The sequence below is a fragment of the Miniopterus schreibersii genome (assembly GCF_964146895.1).
Source record: "Miniopterus schreibersii genome assembly, chromosome: 20".
Lineage (NCBI taxonomy): Eukaryota > Metazoa > Chordata > Mammalia > Chiroptera > Miniopteridae > Miniopterus > Miniopterus schreibersii.
This window is the reverse complement of record NC_138122.1, coordinates 15,176,829-15,201,010: the sequence shown is the minus strand read 5'-3', so window position 1 is coordinate 15,201,010 and position 24,182 is coordinate 15,176,829. Positions and strand designations below refer to the sequence as shown.

At 42.4% G+C, this 24,182-nt stretch overlaps 1 protein-coding gene across 8 annotated transcripts in view; it reads right to left on the bottom strand.

Moving 5' to 3' along the window:
* Nucleotides 1-1,220: 1,220 nt before the first annotated feature.
* Nucleotides 1,221-24,182, bottom strand: part of PRR14L (proline rich 14 like) — a 42,318-nt gene continuing 19,356 nt past the window's right edge. For 4 of the 8 annotated variants that reach the window (XM_081123645.1, XM_081123644.1, XM_081123647.1 and 1 more), the window contains 6 exons: nucleotides 15,611-20,783; nucleotides 11,957-12,028; nucleotides 11,201-11,372; nucleotides 10,570-10,676; nucleotides 9,825-9,896; nucleotides 1,227-5,567 (listed from right to left, as the gene is read on the bottom strand). In XM_081123645.1, coding sequence (XP_080979771.1) covers nucleotides 5,291-5,567; nucleotides 9,825-9,896; nucleotides 10,570-10,676; nucleotides 11,201-11,372; nucleotides 11,957-12,028; nucleotides 15,611-20,783 — 5,873 coding nt within the window. In that variant the 3' untranslated portion in view covers nucleotides 1,227-5,290. The other 4 variants (XR_013997852.1, XR_013997853.1, XM_081123648.1 and 1 more) reach the window with 4 other exon arrangements.

The window sequence follows — 24,182 nt, the reverse complement described above, 5'->3', positions numbered from 1 at the left end:
GCACAAACAGAATTCTTTATTGTAGAAGTTCAAGAATTGGAAGAAGGTCAAGAAGGGAAACTGCTGTTTTTCCTCTTGACAGAGGGAGAACCTCAGGAATCATGCTTCTTCCTGGAACATGTCATGTAGTGTTGAGAACCATGTTTTCAGAGTCATTCTTTCACCAGTTTCCATTGGTTAAATAAAGAGGTGAGAATCAGAAGACTCACAGCTTAACCTCATGTACACCTGGGATCTGTGCTAAAAGGTGAAACCTTTTTAAAACTAGATGAGTGTGATCCACCATATTTATATTTTTCCAATAGTCTCCTAGCAAGCCAGGCTCTTATTCCAAATAGTTTGCTAATATTTAAAACATATTTTGACTTGAACTTATACCTGCTTTTATTATTATTTTTAAAAAATATATCTTTATTGATTTCAGAGAGAGGAAAGAAGAGGGAGAGAGATAGAAACATCAATGATGAGAGAGTCACTGATTGAGCCCACAACCCGGGCATGTGCCCTGACCAGGAGTTGAACCCCGATCGCCTGGATCCTAGGTCGACGCCCAACCGCTGAGCCGGGCTATACCTGCTTTTAGATTTCCCAGCCATGAGAGAATATAAGTCATGCTTTTTAAAAATCACACCTAAAATACTTCAGCAATCTTACCCAACTTAATTGGATATGTTTTATCTGGCTGTTTCCAAATACCAAATTCCCTCATAAGAGATGATCTGCCACCACTAAGTTGAAAAGCCCTGGCCAGTGTTGCTCACTGGTTAGAGCATCGGCCCATGCACCGGAGTTGTGGCTTCAATTCCCAGCCAAGGGCACAAATCTGGGTTGCAGGTTTGATCCCTGCACTAAGTAGGGGTGCGTGCGGGAGGCAACCAATCGATGTGTCTCTCACATCGATGTTTCTCTTTCTTCCAGGCTCTCTAAAAGCCAATGGAAAAAATATCCTCAGGTGAGAATTAACAACAAAAAACCCACAAAAAAGAAAAGAGAAAGAAGCGCCATTGCAAGCTCAGAAGGCTACCCAAAGGTGGAGTTCTATACATGTCCTGAATACAGGACAGTCCTCAGGACGTGGTGACCACTTTGGAAGGGATAATGCTTGTTTTGATTATTACTTTGCAATGTCTATTTTTAAACAGCCTCATGACATTACAGGTAAAATTTTAACTTATTAATACCAAGACATAAGAGTAAAATAACAGCCTTGAGAATTATTTGAAAGGTTTCAAAATCTTTTTATTTTCATAAATTAACACACATAACAGTGGGAATTTAGAGGCACAAACTACCAAACAGAAAAGGAACTGCAGGGGCATCATGTATGCCAATGTTACCAAAAAAAATGTACAAAATTTCACTGAACTATTGACTGTGATAATATATAAACACTTCAGGCAGCTATTTACTGGCCCAGACCAGCACAGGGAGATGCTGAAGCCTCTCACCAAGAATGCAAACCCAATTCAGCACCAGAGAGGGACTCATGAAGACGCACAATGAACAAGCATCAAACCTGGGAGTATGCTGTGCTGGATGGTGGCCTATATGGGGACCCTCACTTTACAATCAAAATAGCCTTTGCTGCTCAATCTGTGGTTAGAGAATATCAAATTTGATTCTAGTAAAATTGAGCCTTCTTCCCCAGCCAGCTTTTTACATAAGAAGTTCAGTTGTGGTCAAGGAGCCCTTCCCTTACATGAATTCGGGAAAGTTGCTCCACATTATCTGCCAATTTAGACTTTGGATACAGCCACCCACAATGTGGTGAGTAAGAGGTCCTTTCCATGATACCAGGGGAAAAGCTTACAGAAACAAGGGAATTTCAAAAAGCACCAACTGCATATACCCTCCCACCTCCAGGTAATGGGAGGAGAGGACCACTGCCTAAAAGTTGGTCTTTTGTGGATGTTGATGCACATGGTATTATGAGATGGAATCCCGGCCTGGAGACAAAACTGGCCCTGCGTTCCATAAGGCTGCACCAGAGCCTGGGACCTGCTGCCCCAGTTCTGCATATCTGGTGCAGCTCTTGGCCTGGTGGGCAGGGAATGAGTCATGGCGGGGGGGGTTCACACCCAGAGGATGGGATCTGGAATTTACCTCAGATTGGCTCTGGCACCCACTCAAAGGGCTCTTTCAGGTAAAATTGTGACAAAATGTCATGATTTTCACAGCTCTTGGAGGAGCACAGAATTTTGGGATTCACAGCATGAGTTTCTGAGCTTTTCAGGCTCCAATAAGGCAAACGCTACATCTTTCCACTGTACCTCTCTCAGCTGTAGCTCTTAGAGTAAGGTCAGTAAGAAAATGTGGACATAATCTGGTTTAAAAGGTGATGAGGTATGAAGAAATGAAGTTGGAAAGGAGGCCAAAAGAAGAGAGAGGGGGAAGGTGGGTGGGAAAGCAAATACAGCTATAAACTAAAAGACGAGAAAACCCATAGTTCAAAGTTTTAGTGAAAAACTGATGGACCTGAGATTTCTCCTCTCTTTCCCATACTGCACTAAACCAGAGTTGAGTAAGTTATAGTTAACTATAACTCCCCACCACTTTGGCAGTTAAGTCCCCAAACTCCGAAATTGTACCAACTCCCAACCCAGAACCAGACCTCTTGTAGCTCTGGGCAGGTGGTGTGCCAGCAGCTGACTAACATCTCCTACCATCGACAGGTACCACAGGTTCCAAGGACCAGAGACAGCGCTGCAGCTGGTTAGGCCAATGGCAAAAACAGATGTTAAGACAGGTGTGGCTGAGCATGGCTAGAATCTGTCTAGCAACTTCAGGTAAGCAATTTCAAGATTGCAACGGGGACCCATTCTTAACTTTGAGGCAGGGAAAGGCCCCAGCCAGAGGGCATGCCGAGAATTTCAATAGACAGGGTTGCCTCAGAGCAGCTTCTCTCCCACATTCCCAGAACAAGGAAGGAGCCCAGGTCTCCATTTCCTTCAGTTCTCCCTTCCCAGACGCCAAGGTTCCAAATCACTGCTCCTGGCCCTTAAAATGCCAGGCTTATAATGGGCAAATTTGAAGTCATATCTCTGTAATGTTGGTGCTATTACAGTTGAGTTGTGCCCACCTCAACTATAGTCCGTGGGATGACGTAGCTACCACATCGCTGACTTGTCTACACCGGCAATGGAGCTGGCAAACAGGGCTCTGTTGACTCATTGGGGGTTTGCAAACTTGTCCAGCAGTAGTTCCCTAAAAACGTTGTACAAGGGCACGATGTATTACCCCGCTCCCTAAAGCAAGAAGACAAAAGCATTTAGTGTCTACAGACCCTGTCCCAGGAAGGGAGAGGTATTGAGGTGAAACAGGTCGTGTCTATACAGTCTAGGCAAAGTGGACGTAGAACGGCAGAATCTGGTTCACATCACTCAGAGCCAGTGTGGAAGCTTGGCTCTCTTCTAATGCTATTTGGCCATGGCCTTAGAAGCCTCTGTGGATTACCAGGTGTGTATGTAACTTACTGAATGCTATGTCTGAGGCAGTGGGCCTAGAAGACAGACGTGGCACTTTGTTTTTTTCCTGCTCATGCCAGTTTTTCTGCTCCAGTGTGGCATAGACTGTCAACCTGCAAAGGAAAGGCACATAGAGACCCCCCCACCCCACCCCACCTGCCCACCCACTAACAAATGGGGAAACAAAAAAACCTAGGAGACACATTCCAGGGCAGCACCACACACTCTCCTTTAACAGACTGACTTGCAAGTGTCTCTGGAGCTTGGACAGTTCCCATTGGCCGATGCTTCCCAGCAGTGGCTCCTAGGAGGATGGGAAGAGTTGACCAGTGTCCTGAGGCTGGGTCTAGTATCCCATTCACCAGCCACGGAATGTTAATTCTCTGAACTCTTGTTTTGAAAGAGAGAAAGAAAAAAAAAGAAAAAAAACACATGGGAAAAGGAGGGCAGGGGACGCAGGGAGAGGCACACAGGTTAGTGGGAAAGGAATGAAACCTCTAGCTAGGCCTGCTAACCCACACAGCATCCTTCTGCCCTCAGACTCCTGTGGGCACAAAAGAAGACCAGCAAACTCTGGCATTCTGCATTTCCAGTAGGTTTGACACTGGAGCCCAGAGTACAATGAGGTGTCTTCAGAGAGGGCTGGCTGTGGAATTCCGAGATCCCACTACAAGAACCCATCAGAGTTTGAACCGTGGTGCAATGCCTCTCCCCACTCTCAGAGCTGGTTGCTCTGACAGCTGCAAACACTTTGGGTCACTTTATCACTGCCCAAGCTGTTGTACCCAACTCTGTTACAGACCAACACTTCAGATAAAACCCAATAAAAGACCACACCCAGCCTTCACACTTTTTAAATGACTGGGAGAGAAACCTGCTCTTCCATCATTAAAATTAATATATCTACTTAGTGGGCAAGAATGAGAACCCAGATGAAAAAAGTGCTCCCTCTAATGAATTACACTAGAGGGAGAGGGGGAAGGGATTGCTTGAAACATGTGAATGGAAAAATGTCTCTCCATTGTCCCATACCATGCACTGGGTCAAATGTCTACCATCTATTCTGAAGACATGTATTATCTTTCTCAATGTCTTAAAAAAATTGTTTTAAAATCACATTTAAAGGCTCCAAACATGCAGCAATTAAAAAAAAAAAAAGGAAATAAAACAAATAAAAATAACACCACAACATTAAAAAGTGCAACTTACTTCGAACGGGGCCTGGATGGGCTCCTCTGGCACTAGTGACCCACAGTCACAGAAGGGAGAAAAGAATGATGGGGGAAAGACACACACACACACACACACACATACACACACACACACACACAAGGTTCTGGGCAGGCAGACTCAAAGGATTAGAAAACACCACAGGCTCATCTTTCCTCAACTACTGAAATGAGCCGGTGAGACCACGCAGGACAGGACGCCAGGTACCCTCTCTAGGCAATGTCTCTAAATAATCTTGGTCTAGCACCACCGTAAACAATGTGGAACTTTCACATGGACGTGCAAATGCTGTGAGTCCTTGGAATCATAGTGTTACTGAAGGTATGCCGTCTTCCTCCTGTGGATGGCAGAGTGTGGGAGGAGGACCGATGTCATTCGGGACCACTTCCAGGAGAAAGGGAGCATTCCTGAGGTTCTATACTCAGCAGTAGAAACAGAGGACCCTCCTTCACCAGTTTCTAAAAAGGTTGCACCTTGAAACAAGTAAAAATCCATGGCCTGCATTTTGAGTGGTTTGGGCATTGGGCAGAATTGGGCAACCTCTTCCGAGGAGGCCTGGAAAACCTAATATTGAGACTCCCAAACCAAATTGCTTCTCAACAACCAGATGATGGCTCCTGTTCCTCTTCCTTAGCAAAGAAGGTCTCCAGTTCCATTAGTTTCTGTATCAAAAGGGCGTCCAGCTCTCGACTCTGCAGTGCTGCCTTCTGGGCTCTGGTGAAGCTGCCGGCCACCTTGACCTTTCCACGAGCTCTCCTCTTTCGTGGGACTGTAAAATCCTGAAATTCTAGAACTCGCTTCCTCTTCTGTTGGCTGATTGAGATTAGCATACCATTTCGTTCCTTAGGTTCCTCAAAGATGGTCTCTAAACACCTAAGGGTGGAACACAGAACAGAATCACCAATACAGCGACAAAGGCAGCAACACTTCTAGTCAACAGGGGCTACTTGCACTATCAACTCTTTACTCAACTGTTTCCTCTGGTCAGTATCTAATTTTTTTATTTACATGTGTGTTTTCCCCCCAGCTTTACTGAGGTATTCTTGACAAGTAAAATTGTAATATATTAAAGCATATAATATGATCTGATATAACTACACATTATGAAAGGATTCCCACACTGGAGTTAATTACCACACCCACCCCCTCAGATATTAACTTTCTGTGTGTGTTTTTGGGAGAACATAAGTTTTACTCTCTGATCAAGTTTCAATTATACAAAACCATATTATCAACTACAGTAACCATGTGATACATTATATCCTCAGACCCTAATCAACTGAAAATTTATACCCTTTTCTATCTCTCCACACTTCTCCCACTCCCCATCCCCTGACAACCATTTTACTGTTTCTACAGGTTTGACTTCTTTTTTAAGATTTCACGTATAAGCGATATCATGCAATATTTGTCTTTTAATGTCTGGCTCATTTCACTAAGCATAATGCCCTCCACGCTCAACCATGTTGTTGCAAATGGCAGGACTTCCTTTTTCTAGATTGAAGAATATTCCACTGTATATACAGACCACATAATGGAAACTATGTTATTTCCATACCTTGGCTATTGTAATTAATGCTGCAATGAACATGGGAGTACAAATATCTCTTTGAGATAATAATTTCATTTCCTCTGGATAAATACCCAGAAGTGGGATTGCTGGATCATATGGTATTTCTATTTTTAAATTTTTTTTATTAAATATATCTTTATTGATTTCAGAGAGAGGAAAGGAGAGGGAGAGAGAGAGAGAGAAACATCAATGATGAGTCACTGATCAGCTGCCTCCTGCATGCCCCTGACCGGGGATCAAGCCCACAACCCGGGCATGTGCCCTGACTGGGAACTGAACCCCAATTGCCTGGATCCTAGGTTTATGCTCAACCGCTGAGCCATGCCCAGCCGGGCTCTATTTTTAAATTCTTGAGGGGTCTCCATTCTACTTTACATAGTGGCTGTCCCAATTAACATTCCCACCAACCATGTACAAGGGGTTCTCTTTCCTCCATATCTTACCAGTATATGTTATCTTGTCTTTTTGATAACAGATATTGTAAAAACTCTGAGATGACATCACATTGTGGTTTTGATTTCCCTGATGATTAGTGATGTGGAGCACCTTTTCGTGATCTGTTGACCATCTGTATGTCTTCTTTGGAAAAATGTGTATTTGAGTCCTTTGCCCATTTCTTTAAATTGTTGATAATATTACAGATGTCCCCCATTTTCCCACTTGCTCCCCTTCACCCAGCCCCCACCCACCCCAGGCCTTCACCACCCTCTTGTCTGTTTCTAAGGGGTATGCATATATATCCTTTAGTTAATCTCTTCCCATCCCCCCACCTCCCTCCCCTCTGAGATGTCAGTCTCTTCATGCACCCATGCCCCTGGACCTATTTTGTTCATTAGATTCCACATATAAGTGAGATCATGTGATATTTGTCTTTCTCTGTCTTAGTTTGCTTAGCATAATAATCTCCAGATCCATCCGTGTTGTCACAAAGGGTAAGAGGTCCTCATTTTTTACAGGTGCATAGTATTCCATGGTGTAAATGCACTGCAGCTTTTTTATCCACTCATCTACTGACGGGCACTTGGGCTGCTTCCAGATCTTAGCTATTGTAAATAATGTTGCTATAAACATAGGGGTGCCTATATTCTGATTGGTATTCGGGACTCTTAGGATATAGTCCCAGAAGTGGGATCACTGGGTCAAAAGGCAGCTCCATTTTCAATTTTTTTAAGGAAACTTCACACTGTTTTCCACAGTGGTTGCACCAGTCTGCATCCCCACCAGCAGTGCACTAGGGTCCCCTTTCTCCACATCCTTTACAGCACTTGTCCTTTGTTGATTTGTTGACGGTAGGAATTCTGACAGGTGTGAGGTGATACCTCATTGTAGTTTTAATCTGCAAATGTCCCAAGGCTCCTCGAGATCTGTCTCTGCCTGCCTCCCTCTGCTGCCAGGGTTAGACACTGAAAAGGCTTAGTCTCTGAAAGAGACTCTGGTAGAATCAGGAGGATGGGGTTATGGGGTTTCCCATGAGAGGGAAGTGCCACTCAGACTTCAGGGAAGATGGTGGATGTGTTTCCCCACCCCCAAGCCACAGTCTGAGTCGGTCCTGGATTTTTCCCTGACCTCAGCAGGGTGAAGCCCCTAGTAGCCAGGAGGGTAGAGCCTATGAAGCCCAGAGATTGGGTCTGCCAGAGAATGGGGTGTGGTGGGATGTTTCTAACAGATCTCTCGTGAGGTTCCATGGGAAGTGGGGGGAATGGCCCCTTCCCTAAGCAAGCCACTGACAACCCCGAGACTGCTCAGTCTTCTAAGACCCAGCCTACGCTGCTGACTCCTCAGTGGGGCTTACAATGCAGTACGGGGTGAGGATTCCAGAGGGCTGGGCAAGTAGAATGCCAGAGGGTGGCGGTAGTTGCTTTTCCCCAGGCTGATGCCGCTTGGAGTGGATGGACTGTTCCTCCCAAGAAAAATGGCTGATGTGGTATCGGAGGATGATCTAGCACCGGGCTCCTGGTCAGTGCTCCCCACGCCTCTCCCCAGTGCCAGCCACCCTAGACTCTCCTTAGGCGCCTCCAGTCCTCACCGCCTTCCCTCCACCTGTACCCTGAGTAAATGTCTGCGAACAAAAGTTTTGCACGTTGGTCTTTTTTTTTTTTTTAAAGATTTATTGGCATGTCTTTTTTCTTAATCCCCACCCAAGGAATGAGGATATTTTTTTCATTGATTTTTAGATAGAGAGTGGGGGTGGGGGGAGAGAAACATCATGAGAGAGACAACTGGTTGCCTCCCGCAGGCACCCCAACCAGGGCCGGGGATCAAACCTGCAACCCAGGTACGTGCCCTTGACTGGGAATTGAACCTTCAACCTTCTGGTGCGCAGGCCGATGCTCTAACCACTGAGCCATGCTGGCCAGGGCTGCAGGCTGGCCCTTTAAACAGATGGCTTTGACTCCAGCGGCTCCACCTCTCCTTGTCAAGACAATAACCGCAGCCTTTCACAGCTGGATACTGTGTGGGCTCCTGTTTCCAGCTCCAGGTATTCTGGGCTGGGGAGCCCAGTCTGGGGACTAGGCTTCTCACCTCTCAGGGGGAACCACCCCAGCTGAGATATCCCTCCGTAGCGGTGGCCTGCCAGTCTTGGGAGCAGGGCTGGCCCCTTTTGTGACTCTGCCCTTCCTACCCATCTTGATGTGGCTTTTGCTGCCCTTGGTTAAAAGTCTCCTCTTCAGATAGCCTCCAGTTAGTATTTCAAGGTGAATGTTCCCCAATTTAGCTATAATTTCCTGTTTGATTCTGGGAGGGATTGCAGACAAGATCCCCCTACTCTGCTGCCATTTTGAAACCCTCCCAGCATCCATTTTTTGTATAAAAAATTATCTATATAAAATTATAATATATATTATATATAGAATACATACATGAATATGTACTATAAGCATGTAGTGAAAACATTAAAACTGGACAAAAGGGTAAAGAAAAAAATAAGACCAACCGCCAATAGACAACACCAGCACCAGTTTTTTGTGTATCCTTCCAAAAGTCATTCAATGTAAGACATGCATAAATAAGCATATTATTACCAGAAGTCAGCCTTTTCGTGTAAAGGTCCAGATAGTAAGCATTTTAAAATTAATGAGCCACTGAGGTTTCTCTTACATATTCTTTTTTGTTTTTAAACAGAAAAACACAGAAATCATTTTTAGTTCACAGGCCATTAAGTCAAAAGGGAAAAGGAAAGCTGAACTCAGGCTGGATCTGGACTGCAGCTTGCTGACTCGTGGCATGTGTTCTCTGTTTTGGTGTTTGTCTTTACTCAGGGATGAATCATAATTTAATCAGAATCCTATTAATGGATATTTTAAATTGTTTCCAATCCTTTCCTATTAGTTAACAATGCTACAATACATAGTCTTATACAAATGTCTTAGAGTAAATGTTTGTCCTGGAGGACCCCAATTCAAGTGTTGGGAACTAAAAATATTAATCCTAGTAATTTCCAAGCCCCAATTTTGGAAAAACTGAACATACCCTTCCTGTGGTTAAAGAATTGGAGATTTACATTGATCGTTTCAGAAGCCTTTCCCATCTGTTATTTCCTACTCACATGTACCTACCTGTTTGCAGGAGGAGACTTATAATTCTTGTTGGTATATATTTCTTCTAAACTGAACTCCTTTTTCTTTAACCTGAAAAGAGAACAAAATTAATTCATCATGCTCTCTTACAAGAGGTAAGACTAGCTTCCTAACTCTGTCCTTTCCATTCATTTACTTTCAACCTTTCTGTAGCATGATTTAGATGTGTCTCATGTGAACAACGCGTACTGGATCTTCTTTTTCGGGCTGCCATACTTTAACTTTATGAAATTTAGTTCATTTATACTTACTGGGAATGATACAGCTGAATTTATATCTATTATCTTAACTTACAGCTGCTTTTTCTTCGATCTTTTTCTTCTCCTTAATTAACTGCCCCTCCCCATTCTATCTCTCTTACCGCCCATCTCCTGGTTTAGAAATTATACACAATGGCCTAACAGGTTTCTTAACCCCTGAACCTCAGCACCCTCACCTAAACCTGGGGGCGACAACAGTGTTTACCTCCCAGCACCACTGAAGGACAAACAGAGTATGTACTCAAAGGGAGAGCACATGACTTTGCATGGAGAGCCCAATACAAATGATTAGGAATGTATTAAAAAATCCCTGCACATAAATTTCTGGCCACATTGCCAATGAATACTCTTGGATCAATCCTAGAAGTATAATACCTCGAGTATACGATCATTAAAAGGTCATTATCTTATGCCAAACAATTTTCCAAAAGAGTGAAGCTATGTGTATTAGAGAAAGAGCTCACCTTTTGGGGCGAGGGAGGCCCATGGGGGTAAGATTAGGGTCTGGCTTAGGAATGGTTTTCCGGATGCGAATCTGTGAGACTTTCTTTGGCCTCTTCTCGGGCTCAGCCTTTTTAAGGGTTAAAAAGAATGTCAAGTTGTAAGACATTTTAAACATAAAAGTCCCTTTTCTTCACCTATCACTTCCTTGGTTTATAGATGACTCTAATAAGTAGTTTATGACAAAGTTTCCCCTCCTACTCCTGCCACCAGTGTTTTCAGCAACTACTCTCTATTATTAAAAGAGAACGGTACGTTCTACAGACAGAGGTTACAAAACTGAAAACACCATCATTCACCACTCATCCTCTTTGAATAAATGAAGCAACTCTGTGGTCTAATCCTCTCAACATTGTTAAATTCTGTCATCAAGAAAAAAGGATCCACAAAACAATGTAGATTAAGAGATCCAGGGTATCCTTTAGTGGCCAAAGAGAAAACAGCCTGTCTTGGAAATCTCCAGTACTCAGCCAAAGCTAAAGGTGGTAAATAAAGATAGTCAGGTGCCCATCTGTACTTATCATGTGATCTGGAGTCATGGACGGACATCTCCAGTGCCACTGTCACCTGGCCCCACCAGCACTTCACACTCACCGCTTTCTGTTCTGGAGGGCTACTCTGTGGACGGGGGCATGCTGCTGTCACACCCTCCAGTTCGTCTAATCCAGGAACTGCGAACTCGGAGGCTGAAAGCAGGAGCTTGCTGACAGCTGAGTCTGTTACCAAGCAAGACTTTGGTACCAAGGCAGGGAACGGAGGCTCTAGCCTAGCAGAGAGATAAAAGCAGAAGAAAATAGGAACAGATTCACTTTCTATCTCAGCACATTCAACTTAACCACCAGACTAGGGTTGAAGCCTTTTACCAGCAATGACATTTCAACCTGTTCTCTCGTCACTTCTGGAAACAGCCTATGTCTGCATATGTAAAAATTTACAAGAATGTGGTCAATCCATTTCACTGGTATGAAGAGATGAAATAATGAAAAGTAATGAATACTGAAAAATGTAAAAAGGAACAGATTTTTTGGAAGGGAAAGACACTTAGTGAACTAAACAAATGAAATGTGGGCAGATGGGATCAATCCCATCCAGGCACTGAAGTTGGCTAAATGACCATGAAATAGCTTGAGAGGGGAACCTACGGTATAACGAGCTCATTATGAGATTGTGACATCACCCATACTTGGTACTGATTACACATTCTCAGTTGCTGCTCATAATAAAACACATTTGAACCTGGTTTAGAAGAACAAGAGCTCAGGTTCGCACCATGCCTGATCCACATCGAGACCTGCTAGCACCCCCCCCCACTCTACAAGCCTTCAGTGCCAGGAGGAATTGGGGGCTTACCTCATCTGACTGCCGCTGGTGTTCGAAGTAGCTTCCATGCCTGGAAGAGGCACATACGGTAACATGGTGTGGCTGAAGTGAAGCAAAAGTACAAGAGCAATAGGTTAGGGCAGTGGAACATAGTAAAGGTTCTGATGTCACTATAGGCTTAGCACATCACACTCAGCCCCTGGAAGATAAGAAATGTCAGTCACGCTCTAGCTGGTTTGGCTCAGTGGTTAGAGCACCAGCCTGTGGACTCCTTGAAGGGTCCCTGGTTTGATTCTGGCCAAGGGCACATGCCTTAGTTGCAGGCTTGATCCCCAGCCCCGGTCAGGGAGTATGTGGGAGGCAACCAATCGATGTGTGTCTCTCACATTGATGTTTTTTTTCTTCTCTCTCTCCCTTCCAATCTCTCTGAAAAGCAACGGGAAAAATATCCCTGGGTGAGGATTAAAAAGAAAGGAAAAAGAAAAATGTCAGTCGCTTAGAAAAATGACAATCTACCAGTTAGGAGAATTACATTTATGTGCCCATCATTGGAATGGAGGCAGGCTTACAGGAAGATTATTTTCTAACTTAAATAGAAAGAAGGTAGAAATAAATGGAGGATGGTAAGAGAAAGGAAGGGAACAAGAATGATTTTTGAGTCTTATACCTTCTAATCAAGTTGTTGAAAAGGTATATTGAAGATTAAAAAAATTTTTTACAGCCCTGGCTGGTATGGCTTAGAGGTTAGAGTGTCTGCCTATGCACCGAAGGGTCGTGGGTTCGATTCCTAGTCAAGGGCACGAACCTGGGTTGCAGGTTCGATCCCAGGCCCCAGCTGGGGTGTGGACAGGAGGCAACCAATAGATAGATGTGTCTCTCTCACATTGATGAATGTTTCTCTCTCTCCCCCTCCCTCCTACTCTCTCTGAAAAATCAATGAAGAAGAAGATCTTCAGGTGAAGATTAACAACAAAAAATTTACAGATAAAAATCTTATACTATATTCAGCTCTGTATTAACTCTATTAAAATAAAATATGTCAATTTCTATAACCTTATACAAAATTATGGAGAAAACCTTACTTTCTTGAAAGCCAAGTTCCACATTAAGCATGGCTATTTAGCCCAGCTGGAGCGACTCAGTTGGTTGATTGGCGTCCTGGGCACAGAAAAGTTGCCAGTTCGATTCCCAGCCAGGGCACGTACCTGGGTTGCAGGTTTAATCCTGGGTTGGGGCATGTACAGATTGATGTTTCTTTCTCACATCAATGTTTTCTCTCTCTCCCCTCCCCCTTCCTTTCTCCTCAGGTGAGGATTAAAAAAAGGAAAAAAAACAACACATGAATATGTAGAAGAAAGCTGTAAATAGGATGGCTGGTCCCTAATTGTGAACCTTTTTCTTTTATAGATGAAACAATATTAATAATCACTTCAAGATACATTAATACAGGATATTGGGGAGCTTTTTGTGCCCCTTAAAGTAAAACCTGTATCAGTTTCTACTGAATTTAGAACACAGAACAAGTTTCAATCAATAAGACATTTTTGTATAATGACCATACAATCTATTTCCTCCTAGAAATTTGTTCAATGGCTAGAGAAAACACAGATAATTCATACTTTTAGACTGTTTAGCACCAACTCAGGATTCCCTGAAGAGCAAGAATTAGATAAAAAGAAAGAAAAGCCAAGTAAATAGATGATAGATAGATAGATAGATAGATAGATGATAGATAGATAGACAGACAGACAGACAGACAGATAGATAGATAGATAGATAGATAGATACATCTGACCAAATCAGAAATGGGGAGGCCTCAGTTCTAGGTTAGCTCAGCTGAAACACTTACCAGGTAGGTGATCTGGTTAGAAAAAAGCCACATACCTAATTTTATTAACCAATGTCACCTCAATAAGTTCAATAAAAAAGTAAAACAAACAAACAAAACAAACAAAAAAAAAACAAAAAAAAACACCATGTGCCTCAGGCTCATCATCTATGAAAAGGGCGATAAAGATGCCTGTTCAACCTATATGACAGAGTGCTGGAAAACAAGGTTCAAATAAGAAAATGCTATAAAAACAAATTAATCTTCATCAATTTAAGTCTTGCTTTTCGGGGCTACCCAATTTATCATGCTTAACATTTCTAAGCGTGTTTAAAAAAACAGAAAACTCCTAGACTCACACCAGAGCATATAATATGAAGGCACTTTTAGGCCAATGAAAAAGAAAAGTCCCTACAAACATCACCCCTCCACCTTCCACTTGAATTAAAAAATAAATAAATATAACAAATTTAATCCAATTTTAAAAACTAAAGTAAAATTAAATTAAAAGCATAAAATAAAATGCCAGATATAGGAAGTAAGGGAGACAGAAAAACCAGGAAACAGACACGTCAGGCGGGAAAGCTCTGGTAGAGAAAAAAGCACTGAAGGGCCACCCCCATCCACCCCCAGGTGGAATGAGTAACCCCTCCTTCTACAGTAACCTCAGGAATGAACAGTTTAAAGAAGGTGACATGATTAAAAGCTGTGTTTCATAGACAAAGAGTGCAAAGCAATTATGAGATTACAGGGGCATACCAACAAACTAGACAATAAAAGTAGTACACCATCATTTAAAACTATTTGATTCACTCTAATGTATTTCTATGGCTGCATTATAAGAAGCAAACAGTTTTCTATTAACTATGGGACAAGTGCCTGTAATAGGGATTCATCTTTCCATTTCAATCAGTCACATTTGGGTTTGGGGTACTTTTCTGAACCCCTTTATTTAGTCAGTTTTCTGCTAAGGTGCTGGGTGAAGTTTACAATATGCACCAGCAGCTTTCTAATGACAGATGATTCTGCGTAAGAGACTGTCCACATACATGAAGCTCCCAGACTATTTGGAATTTTAAGGCTTTTTGGTGGTTGAATTTTTAAACTATAGTAATAATAAGGGCAAAATAAAAAATACTTAAAGCTTCTATAAACAGGATTTATCTATTATGTCTAAAATAGATCTTTAGTGATACAACCCAAATTCTTTTCTCTCTCTAATTTTCAATTAGAAAGTAAAATGATACCAGTGAAATTATTTTCTTAGTGGTCAAACCACAACAACTCTTCCAAGTTTACTTAAAATTCTATAAATTCTACAGCTATAGTATGTAAATGCCAATCTTTGAAGCCTCTCTGCTCCAGAAAGAAATGCAAAGGTTCACAAACTACATTTGGTGATGCCTACATAATTAACTTATTAAAAAAGTATTTCTTCGTATCCTTTACATACAAACTCTGAATTAGGTGCTGGCTGTATAATACTTTGTGAACAAGTTATAGTTACAAGCCATTATTTGTCATTACTTAGAAACTTGTAATGGTGTTTGTTCTTTGCAAGGTAGGGACAAGAGGTGGAAAGAGATTCAAAAGATTTGATGGTTTGCAGAATGAATGGACAGAACAAAGAATGGTACAAAATAAAGGATTCTGCAGAAAACCCAGATTCTGCAGGAAATTAGAGGGGTCTGTACTTAAGAATTACTGCCACATTTTCTCAGCAGAGACTTGGCAAGGTATAAACAGAATGCAGACACAGACTCCAAATAGCCCTGCATTTCCAGTAGAGTCCCTCCCCTCTCCCCAGTGGCAGGAAGCAAACATGGGACATTTGCAAAGAACAGGGGACAGTTTACCTGCTTGTGGTGCCCAGAGTTGGCTGTCGCTTGCTGTGAGTGGAATGAAGAGCAGAGATTTCCAAGGGGCAGGCAGAAGGCCCATGCTGGCTCCAAACGGAGAGCACTCGGCCCACCGAATAGGGCAGAGAACAGAAGATCTTGTCTGCTATGGAGGCTGGAGACCTTAACCCTCTCAAGCCCTGTGTAAACTGAGTCATGAAGAGCCTCTGCATGGTAGGCATGTATCTGGAGAAGTTCCGTTTTTTTGTCCAGATTCGGTAACATCCAGGGGAACAAAGTGCTAGGAGTGTGTGAAGTCCAAGGACAGAGAAGCCTGCTCTTGTCTGGACTATGGCGGTGCCTCCGTAGTCTTGGAGAGGAACTGGAGGCTGTGGCGGAGCCTGGGCATGTGCCTGACCATGGAGGCCAGTGTCTTCCCTGAATGTGGCCATCCCAGGGCAACCGTGGGACAAGAAGAAAGAAAAGGTCCACTTGGGAGGTTGAGAAGGGCACCGGGTGGCCTCCCCTAAGGCAAGCCTTGCTGGAGCACAGTGCTCGGGAAAAGTCCTTGGGGACTCAGTCACGCACTCGGAGCCTGATTTCACATGAAAGGACACTGGGAAGATTTCAGAACCAAAGAGCAGCAACGGCATCTTGTTGCTCAAATCTATGAAGCTCATTTTGATGGCTTCGAGCGGATAAAGTGTCAAGGGTTTATTGTTAGGCCTCTTATCCCATCCACTAGCTGTCAAATATGGACTCAGCTGCATTGTACTGTATGAAAACCCATCCAGGAGCCTTTTATATCTGAGCCGCTTGTAGCTTTTAGCCACTGGAAGTTCAGAGGAACACCGCCGATACCTCAGTTTCTGGGTCTTCACAGCAGGGGCCAGTTTGGAGGCAAGGATGGATAGCTTGTTGAGTAAGGCTGATTCTTTGGTGGGCTTCCTGACACTCAGGCTCCTTGAGAGATGGCACGGAGTAGCCTTCTGCTTTGGTATGTGGCTAACTAAGCTCCGGGTAGGTACTGTTTCCGGTTCCAGTCGTGTGGGTGCAGACATAGCAGGTGAACTGAGAAACCTGTGTGCTTTTGTGGGGATGGTTTCAGAGGAACTCTTTAAAAAGGCAGAATTTCTGATTTTACTTATTTTTCTACCCAGGCTGATCTGCTCCTGACAGGAAACTTTCTTACATGTCCGATGAGGCTGCTTCTTTAAGGGAAGCACTGCTCTCTGATGTGAGGTGTTCCCAAAGGCACCATGCATTTCACATCTAGCAGAGTCGGGGTCTTGTGCTTTCTGGGGGGCACCACGAAGGCAAGGACCTATGCACAGCTCAATGTCCTTTTTTAATGGATGACACAAGTTTTCCTCCTTTGGGTCTTTCAACTTCTGAAACCGTGCAGTAATGTTACCCTTGGCCAGCCCTGCTGGGCTGATTTCTTTCATCCTGGTGTACTCATGTTTGCAGTCCTTAGGTTGGTTCTTATTTTGCACCTCATCTGACAACTTATTAGATGATGTGCGTTGTTCCAATATCATATGGGCTTCTTTTTGATGTATATATTCCTCTCCCTTCTGCAACATGTAGTCCAAATCCCCGTGGCTTTGATATTCTTCAGCATCACCACGCATCCTCTGAGAAATCTCACTCATTAAATCACCATGACTATCTTCTCTGGTCACCATCTCCTCAGATTCCACCCCAACAGTTAAGTGATCCCGTGGTCCCCTCTGATGTTCTTTGGCTTCTTCTCCTTTCACCTTAGTTTCTGTTTCTATCATCAAAGGTAAAATTTTCACACTGATGTCAGGGCTATTTCCTTCACTGGTATCACTCACATCCCTTGGTGCTCCTTCCTTCATCTCAGGCAGGACTGTGCAGTCCTCTACATTTTCACAAAGCATTTCACCATCTTTTGGTTTACACAGATTTTTCAGGTTAGTTTCTCCACTTTTAATAATAGCTTCTGAATTTTCTTGAGAAGACAGATACAAAGGCATTATTTCAATGGATTTCAGGCTGTCTGGGGGAACAGAGTTCTCATCGTGGTGTTTAGTAGACATCAACTCTTTTGAGGAAATTCCAAAGGTATTTTCCTTCTCAAACTCAGAATGTATTTCTAGTCTTGCTCTTTCAATCATTCCTTGTGTTTCTCTTAGAGATGCTTCTTTAACTTGCTGTTCATGATGACTGTGATTTAAAGACACATTTACACTATCCAATATTCTTATATTTGGTTCATGATCTGCAACAGATTCTATCTCATTGGCACAGGAGTCTGGACACACTTCCATTTCACAATCTTTTAATGATCTGCAGACTTTCTCTTCACATGATTTTTTTATTTCAAGAGATTCCAGTGCAGAGGAAGTAGCATCTGGGAAATCTGAATCCTGGTCAATCTTTCCTATAAATGCAGCACTCAAGTCTCCTCTCTGAGGCAGGGTACTCCTTGAGGTTTCAATTAATGCCAGTCCGCCTTGCCGTGTACCACCATCAAGTATGCTAGATACTTTTATGTTCAGCCTGCCTTCTGTAGGCTTATTACTACAGTCTGTGTAGGCAATGTTTACCACACCATCTGTGGACTCTTCACAACTAGAAATCCTTTCAAAGCCTCCTTTCAAATAGCCTTTCTTCAGGCTACCACCAGACAATGGATTGTTATTGCATGAACTGAATGGGAGATCTTTTTGGTTGTGGCTTACCTCTGTGTTAGGCTCTGTGATGGTCTCTCTCTGGTCACTACCTAGTATCCTCTTACCTGGCTTATCTTCACTTCTATGCTCATCTGGTCTATTTGGGTTACTCTGGCAGTCAAAGACTTCATATGTCTTCTGATTAAGAGTATTAACTGCTTGGTTCATGTTTTTAAAACTGGAGAACTTAGCAGTAGGAGATTGCTCTAACAGTTTTTCAGGATTTGGAATGTTTACAGATTGGTTTAGTTCTTGTGTGGCATGATCAGAGATGCTATATTTACAAAACACAGTCTCTTTGGGTATATCCTGTTCCTTTAATTCTAGCCCTTCCTCACTGGGTTGGATGTGACTGGTGGTGTGAATGGTTTTGTTTGAAGCTTTACTGTTTAACACACCTATTGTCCTTTTGTTTCTGATCTTACCTCCTCGAAGGCTGCTTTTAGCTTCTCTTCCATTAAGTTCACTTTTCTCCAATGTATGACTCCCTTTATGGGTGCTACTTTCTACAGAGTCTTCTCTTCCTGGGGAATGGTGACTGCTGTGCTGAAATGCACTTTCATACTTGGTTGTCAAAGAGTTTTCAATTTCCAGGATGATTCTGCGAGACTCATAAGCAGCGCATGCAGAACACGTGCTCTCTTCTGGTGCACTTTTCCTTACACAATGGCAGCTAGAGAGATCCTGAGATTGAACACTGTGACATTCCATGACAGAGACCTCTGGAGGTAAGACTGCTGCTTCCTTCTTACTTGAGAGAAGTCTGGAATGTAGATCTTCTGTTCCAGAATCAGCCACTTCATTTTTTCTTTCTAGACTTCCTGGTTTGATATTTAAGGTGGGATTATTTGAAGAGGCACCACAGGTTTTGTCACCTGGTGGAGAGATGTCTCTCATTTTTGTCTTCATGGGGATGGTTTCAGTATCAGCAATCATACCAGCTCCATCTTCTAATGGAGGGTGATGGCTCTGTTGGGAATTCTCGCTTACTGCTGAAGGCATCTCTCTGTCAGTTGGCAACTTCGCATAGTCTTGAGAATTAAGGGACACTTGATTTAAAACACATTCACTTTCTGTTTTGTTTAGAACCAGTTCATCAGTACAAGGAAATTCATTCATCTCACAGGCAACACTCTGTTCATCTAAATGTGGAATACTGTCCTGTGAGTTCTGTACAGCTTTTTCTGCCTCAGGTCGGCCATCAATTTCTAGGGATGCTGATAGCTGAGAAGTATCTTTCTTGGGTTTTGATTCCTCATTTATAGGACTTATCTGGTCCTCTGGCATTAAATTCACATGGGATTTTTTTTCAATCATAAAGTCACTATATGATGCTTCATTTAACTGGGTATCACCTTCCAGATTTCTCTGGGTGCTGACTAAGGAGTTAGGGTCTTTACTGTAAATCTTTTCACTCAACACACCAGACTCGATAGGGGTTGTCTGTTCTGGCTCTTCGATCAGCATCAAGGAGGAAAAACTGCTTTCTTCAGAGCGTCTGCCTGGATGGCTCATATTAGTAACAGTTTCTCTATGGTCCTTGGGGTTTGTTAAGTTACCTTTCATGTCTAAAGTGATTTTCAAATCTTTTTTAAACATCACTTCCATGGCTTCATTAGAAGAATTGGGCATTAAAGAACTAGAGCTGTCTGTATGGATACTGCCTTGAATGCAATCATTATTGTGGATATTTTCTTTTGGGGAGACGACAGTCTTTTTTCCTCCAGAACAATAACCACTAGCATCCTCTTCTGGTTGCCCGGCATTAACAAGACAGACTTCCCCCCTTTCACCCCTGGGGTTCAAAAGCTGTTCTTCATTTTCTTCTCCAGAAGCCAAGTTCTTGCTTTGATCATGCCCATCAAAACAGGAATTCTCTGTCTTTACAGCAGATCTGTTTAGCAAGCCATCCCCTTCAAAACTACATTTTTCTAAGGATGTTGTTTTGGCTTCTGAATCGGACAAACTTGATTTGAAACATGCAACGTCAGAATTTTTTCCTAAGGGTTCTACAGCAACTATGTTTCTCATGGGCTTGGGGCTGCCATGTACAGGACCATGTTTTTCATTATGGTGGTCAAGAATCTGGTGACGATTGTCATCTGCTTCACAGACAAGGCTTAACTTACACACCTCTTCCTTCTCATTGTCCACTCTGCAGATGGCACTGCTCCCTGGTAATAATGACAACCAAGAAGAACAAGTTTTTAACCCTTCACACCCTTTTCCTTTAGGAGCTGCTTCTGTTAATCCAGGGTCCACAAAGCTTAGAGGCGCTACGGAAACTGACGTGCTGGCTTCTGAAACCTCACCACTGGCCATGATTTTGTCTACTTCTGGGTGATCGTTGCACCCAGCCGCGAGACCTTTACTCACATTGCTGCTCTTGTGTCCTTCATTATTATCCATCTTAGTCCCATTGACCTTTATACCTTGTACTTCTTCGGTAGATTTTAGCCGAGTTTCACTTGTAATTGGTACATTTCCTTCTGCATAAGAGAAATAAATCCAAATCAGCATGTGAACATAAAAAATCATTTGCTCTACCTTCATGAATTTAATCATGAAATGGACAGCAACAACAAAAATGTCCAACTCAAGAGAATTGCAAAGTTAGTGCACTATACCATTGGTTTTGTTCTCTGTAGAACATTTCAGAGGCCAAAAGTGTACGTGGCAGAAACAGGTAACTGAACAAATACCTTTCTCTAAGCGTTACTTACATGTACTTACTTAGCTGGACAAATGACAACAACATGGAGACATGTGCCTAATTCAGAATCTTAAAAGGCCACCATTCTAAAACATTAACAAAGTAGACTCACAATATAACAGCCTATATTATTAGATGACTACCTTCTTATTACTTGAATAAGTACTAAATAAGTCATGGATAAGTTACCTCTTTGAAAAAGAACAGGTATACACAAAACCTTACTTGTAAAAGAGATTAATTTGTAAGTGGAATATTAGTCTTGAACCCAATTACCTGGAATAATTGCTTCCCTTCATGAGCTGGTAATCATTGAAGCTGAGTGATAGGTACATGGGGGGTTTAGTATGCTCTCCAACCTTTGAATTAACTTGAAAATTTCCATTATGAAACATTAAAAAACAAAATACCTTTCTCAGCAGAATCTAAATGCAATTCATAAAGGAGTTTTACTGTACAGAGTTTCTCTAAAATCCTAGGTACAGGATGCAGTATAAGGAAGTCCCCCAGGCTTGTTAATCTACAAAAAAATGTTCCTCCCTCCTCCTCTTTTAGAAAGTTAACCTAAAATTATACACATTCATGTGAATATATATAAATGCATGCATGTACATAACGGGACATCTGCATTAACAGATAAGGCAATATGTAAATCAATCTAAAGATTTAATCCACTAGCATGGAAACTCCATGAGGGTAAGGGTCATGTCTTTCTCGGTTTCTCCTCTTCATCAGAGTCCAGCATAAAACCTGGTACATAATAGCACTCGGTAAATATCTGTGGGATTAATAAATGAATACGGTTAGGTCCAATCAACAAATGCCATCAATAGTGTCTTCCTAGGGCTTCCCTGTCCATTTATGAATTGGTAGTGAGAGCAGCCATTTTAAGAGAAAGAGCAGCAACTCTGAGCAGCAGGCCGGCTCTGCGATATTACTTACCTCTCTGAGTCAGCCTCCCCCTTTGAAAAAGGGGGAAGTACACTTACCTCATCGCTACTTTGAAGACTATACTAAATAACACATATAAAACACCACGTGGTACAGTGCCTGCCACTTTAAGGAAAGGTGCCTTTCCTTTGCTCTGCTTTCTCTGATTCTTATTCTACTGGACCTGAGAATAGTTAAAATGATACACTTAATAAGCAGGCGAGGGCACAGTGTTAAAAACATTTGGAGTCAGCAAATATTCGGTAAATTTGTACAGATACCAATCACTGACAAAAGGCAGCCTTGAAATCCTAAGGCCCTACAGCGTATATAGCTTTTTGAAACTAGTCTCCTTTCCCTATCACAGCAGACCCTATGTATGACTTTCTAAGCATGAACTTCAAACAGGTTTATTAGACCTCTCCACTGAATGCTATAGCGTTCATCAAATCATTCATGCATATTCTGGGCCTTTCTACTCTGTTCTGCACCACCCTACCTATATTCCACATTGCATCTGATCAGGTAAATGCTAAAACTCTTCATCCATCTCCAAACTGTTTACTGCGCAAGACAATCAAGGCAAACTCTCCCTCAAAGCCCCTACCTGCTGAAAGAACGCCTGTTCTTCACTTAGTCAAGAGTCTTGGGGAGGACACGGGGCAGCCATCTCCCAGGTGGTGTGGCAGATTGGGTGGGGAGACGCTTTGTGTACAGCTGGAAAGCAAAATGATACTCTGCCCACTTTTGAACTTTAAAGGAGAGTTTGGGGACAATTTCATGTTTATAGAAAGCTTTCAAAAGGCTGTGGAGAAAGATGGTACTTACGTCACAGGACTAGTAAAGATTAGATGAGTTAACATATATAAAGCTATTAGAAGTGTCAGACAGAGCCCATGCTCGGTTAGTGTTAGCCACTCCTTGGATCCCCACTCCCTTGCACAACATCTCTATCAAAAACCTCTATAATACTGTTTCTCAACTATTTGTTTAATATATCACCTCCATAACACTGGAGCTACTTGAGGGAAGAAACCTGATGCTAATGATTGTCATGGATTCAGTACCTGACACTGACCTTGACACATGGCAGGTAAATAATAGATTTGGCTAAATGAAGAATTACAAGATTAGGGAAGTTGTTAAGCATTAATTACAGTGGGCAAGACATGGAAACAACCTAAGTATATAAATGGATAAAAAAAATGTGACACACACATCTTAAAGTACGAGGTATACTGGAGGGTGAAACGTATCCCGTGAAGTATGGGCCCATTTCAGAATCGCAGGAGTTTCATGACCTCAGCTGAAGATCCTAGACTTGTAGTTTTATAATAACATTTAAAAAGTGCTTATGTTTGCAGAAATTGACAAACTAATCCTAAAACTCATGAGAATGCAAGGGACACATAATAACCAAAAGAATCTTGAAAAAGAACAAAAGTGGCAGACTCATAGTTCCTGGTTCCAAAACATTACAAAGCTACAATAATCAAGACAGTGTAGCACTGGCACAGGATAGACATAAGATGAAAGGAGGAGAACTGAGACTCCAGAAATAACTAACATTTATAGTCCCTTTGACAAAAGGACCAAGAGGGATACTTTTCAACAAATGGTGCTGAGACAGCTGGATATCCACATTAGAAAGAAAAAATTCAGTCCCTAGCTCACATCATACGAAAACCCAAATGTAAGAGCTGAAATAACAACTCTTAGAAGAAAACACAAGAGTAAACCTTCACAACCTTGGGTTAGGTAATTATTTCTTAGCTAAGATACTAAAAGTACAAGTGAGAAAAAAGAAAACTGATAAGCTGGACTTCATTAGGTTTTCTGATTCTTCCTGATTCAGTTTTATATGATGTCACTCATATGTGGAATCTAATAAACAAAATAGACTGAGGAACAAAATAGATCCAGAGACATAGAAGCATGGAACCGACTGATGAATCTCAGCAGGAAGGCAGGGGTGGGGAACTGGGTGGGGAGAGATTAGTCAGAGAACTTATATGCATATATGGATAACCCATGGACACAGACAGTGTGGTGAAGACCTGGGGGAAGGTGAGGAGGGCAGATTCAGGGTGGAGGGGATCAATGGGGGGGAAAAGAAGATATCTGTAATACTTTCAACAAGAAAGATAAATTAAAAAAAGCCTAAAACCTTTTGGCCCTGGCCATTGTGGCTCAGTTGGTCGAGCATCGTCCCATGCACCACAAGGTTGCTGGTTGATTCCTGGTC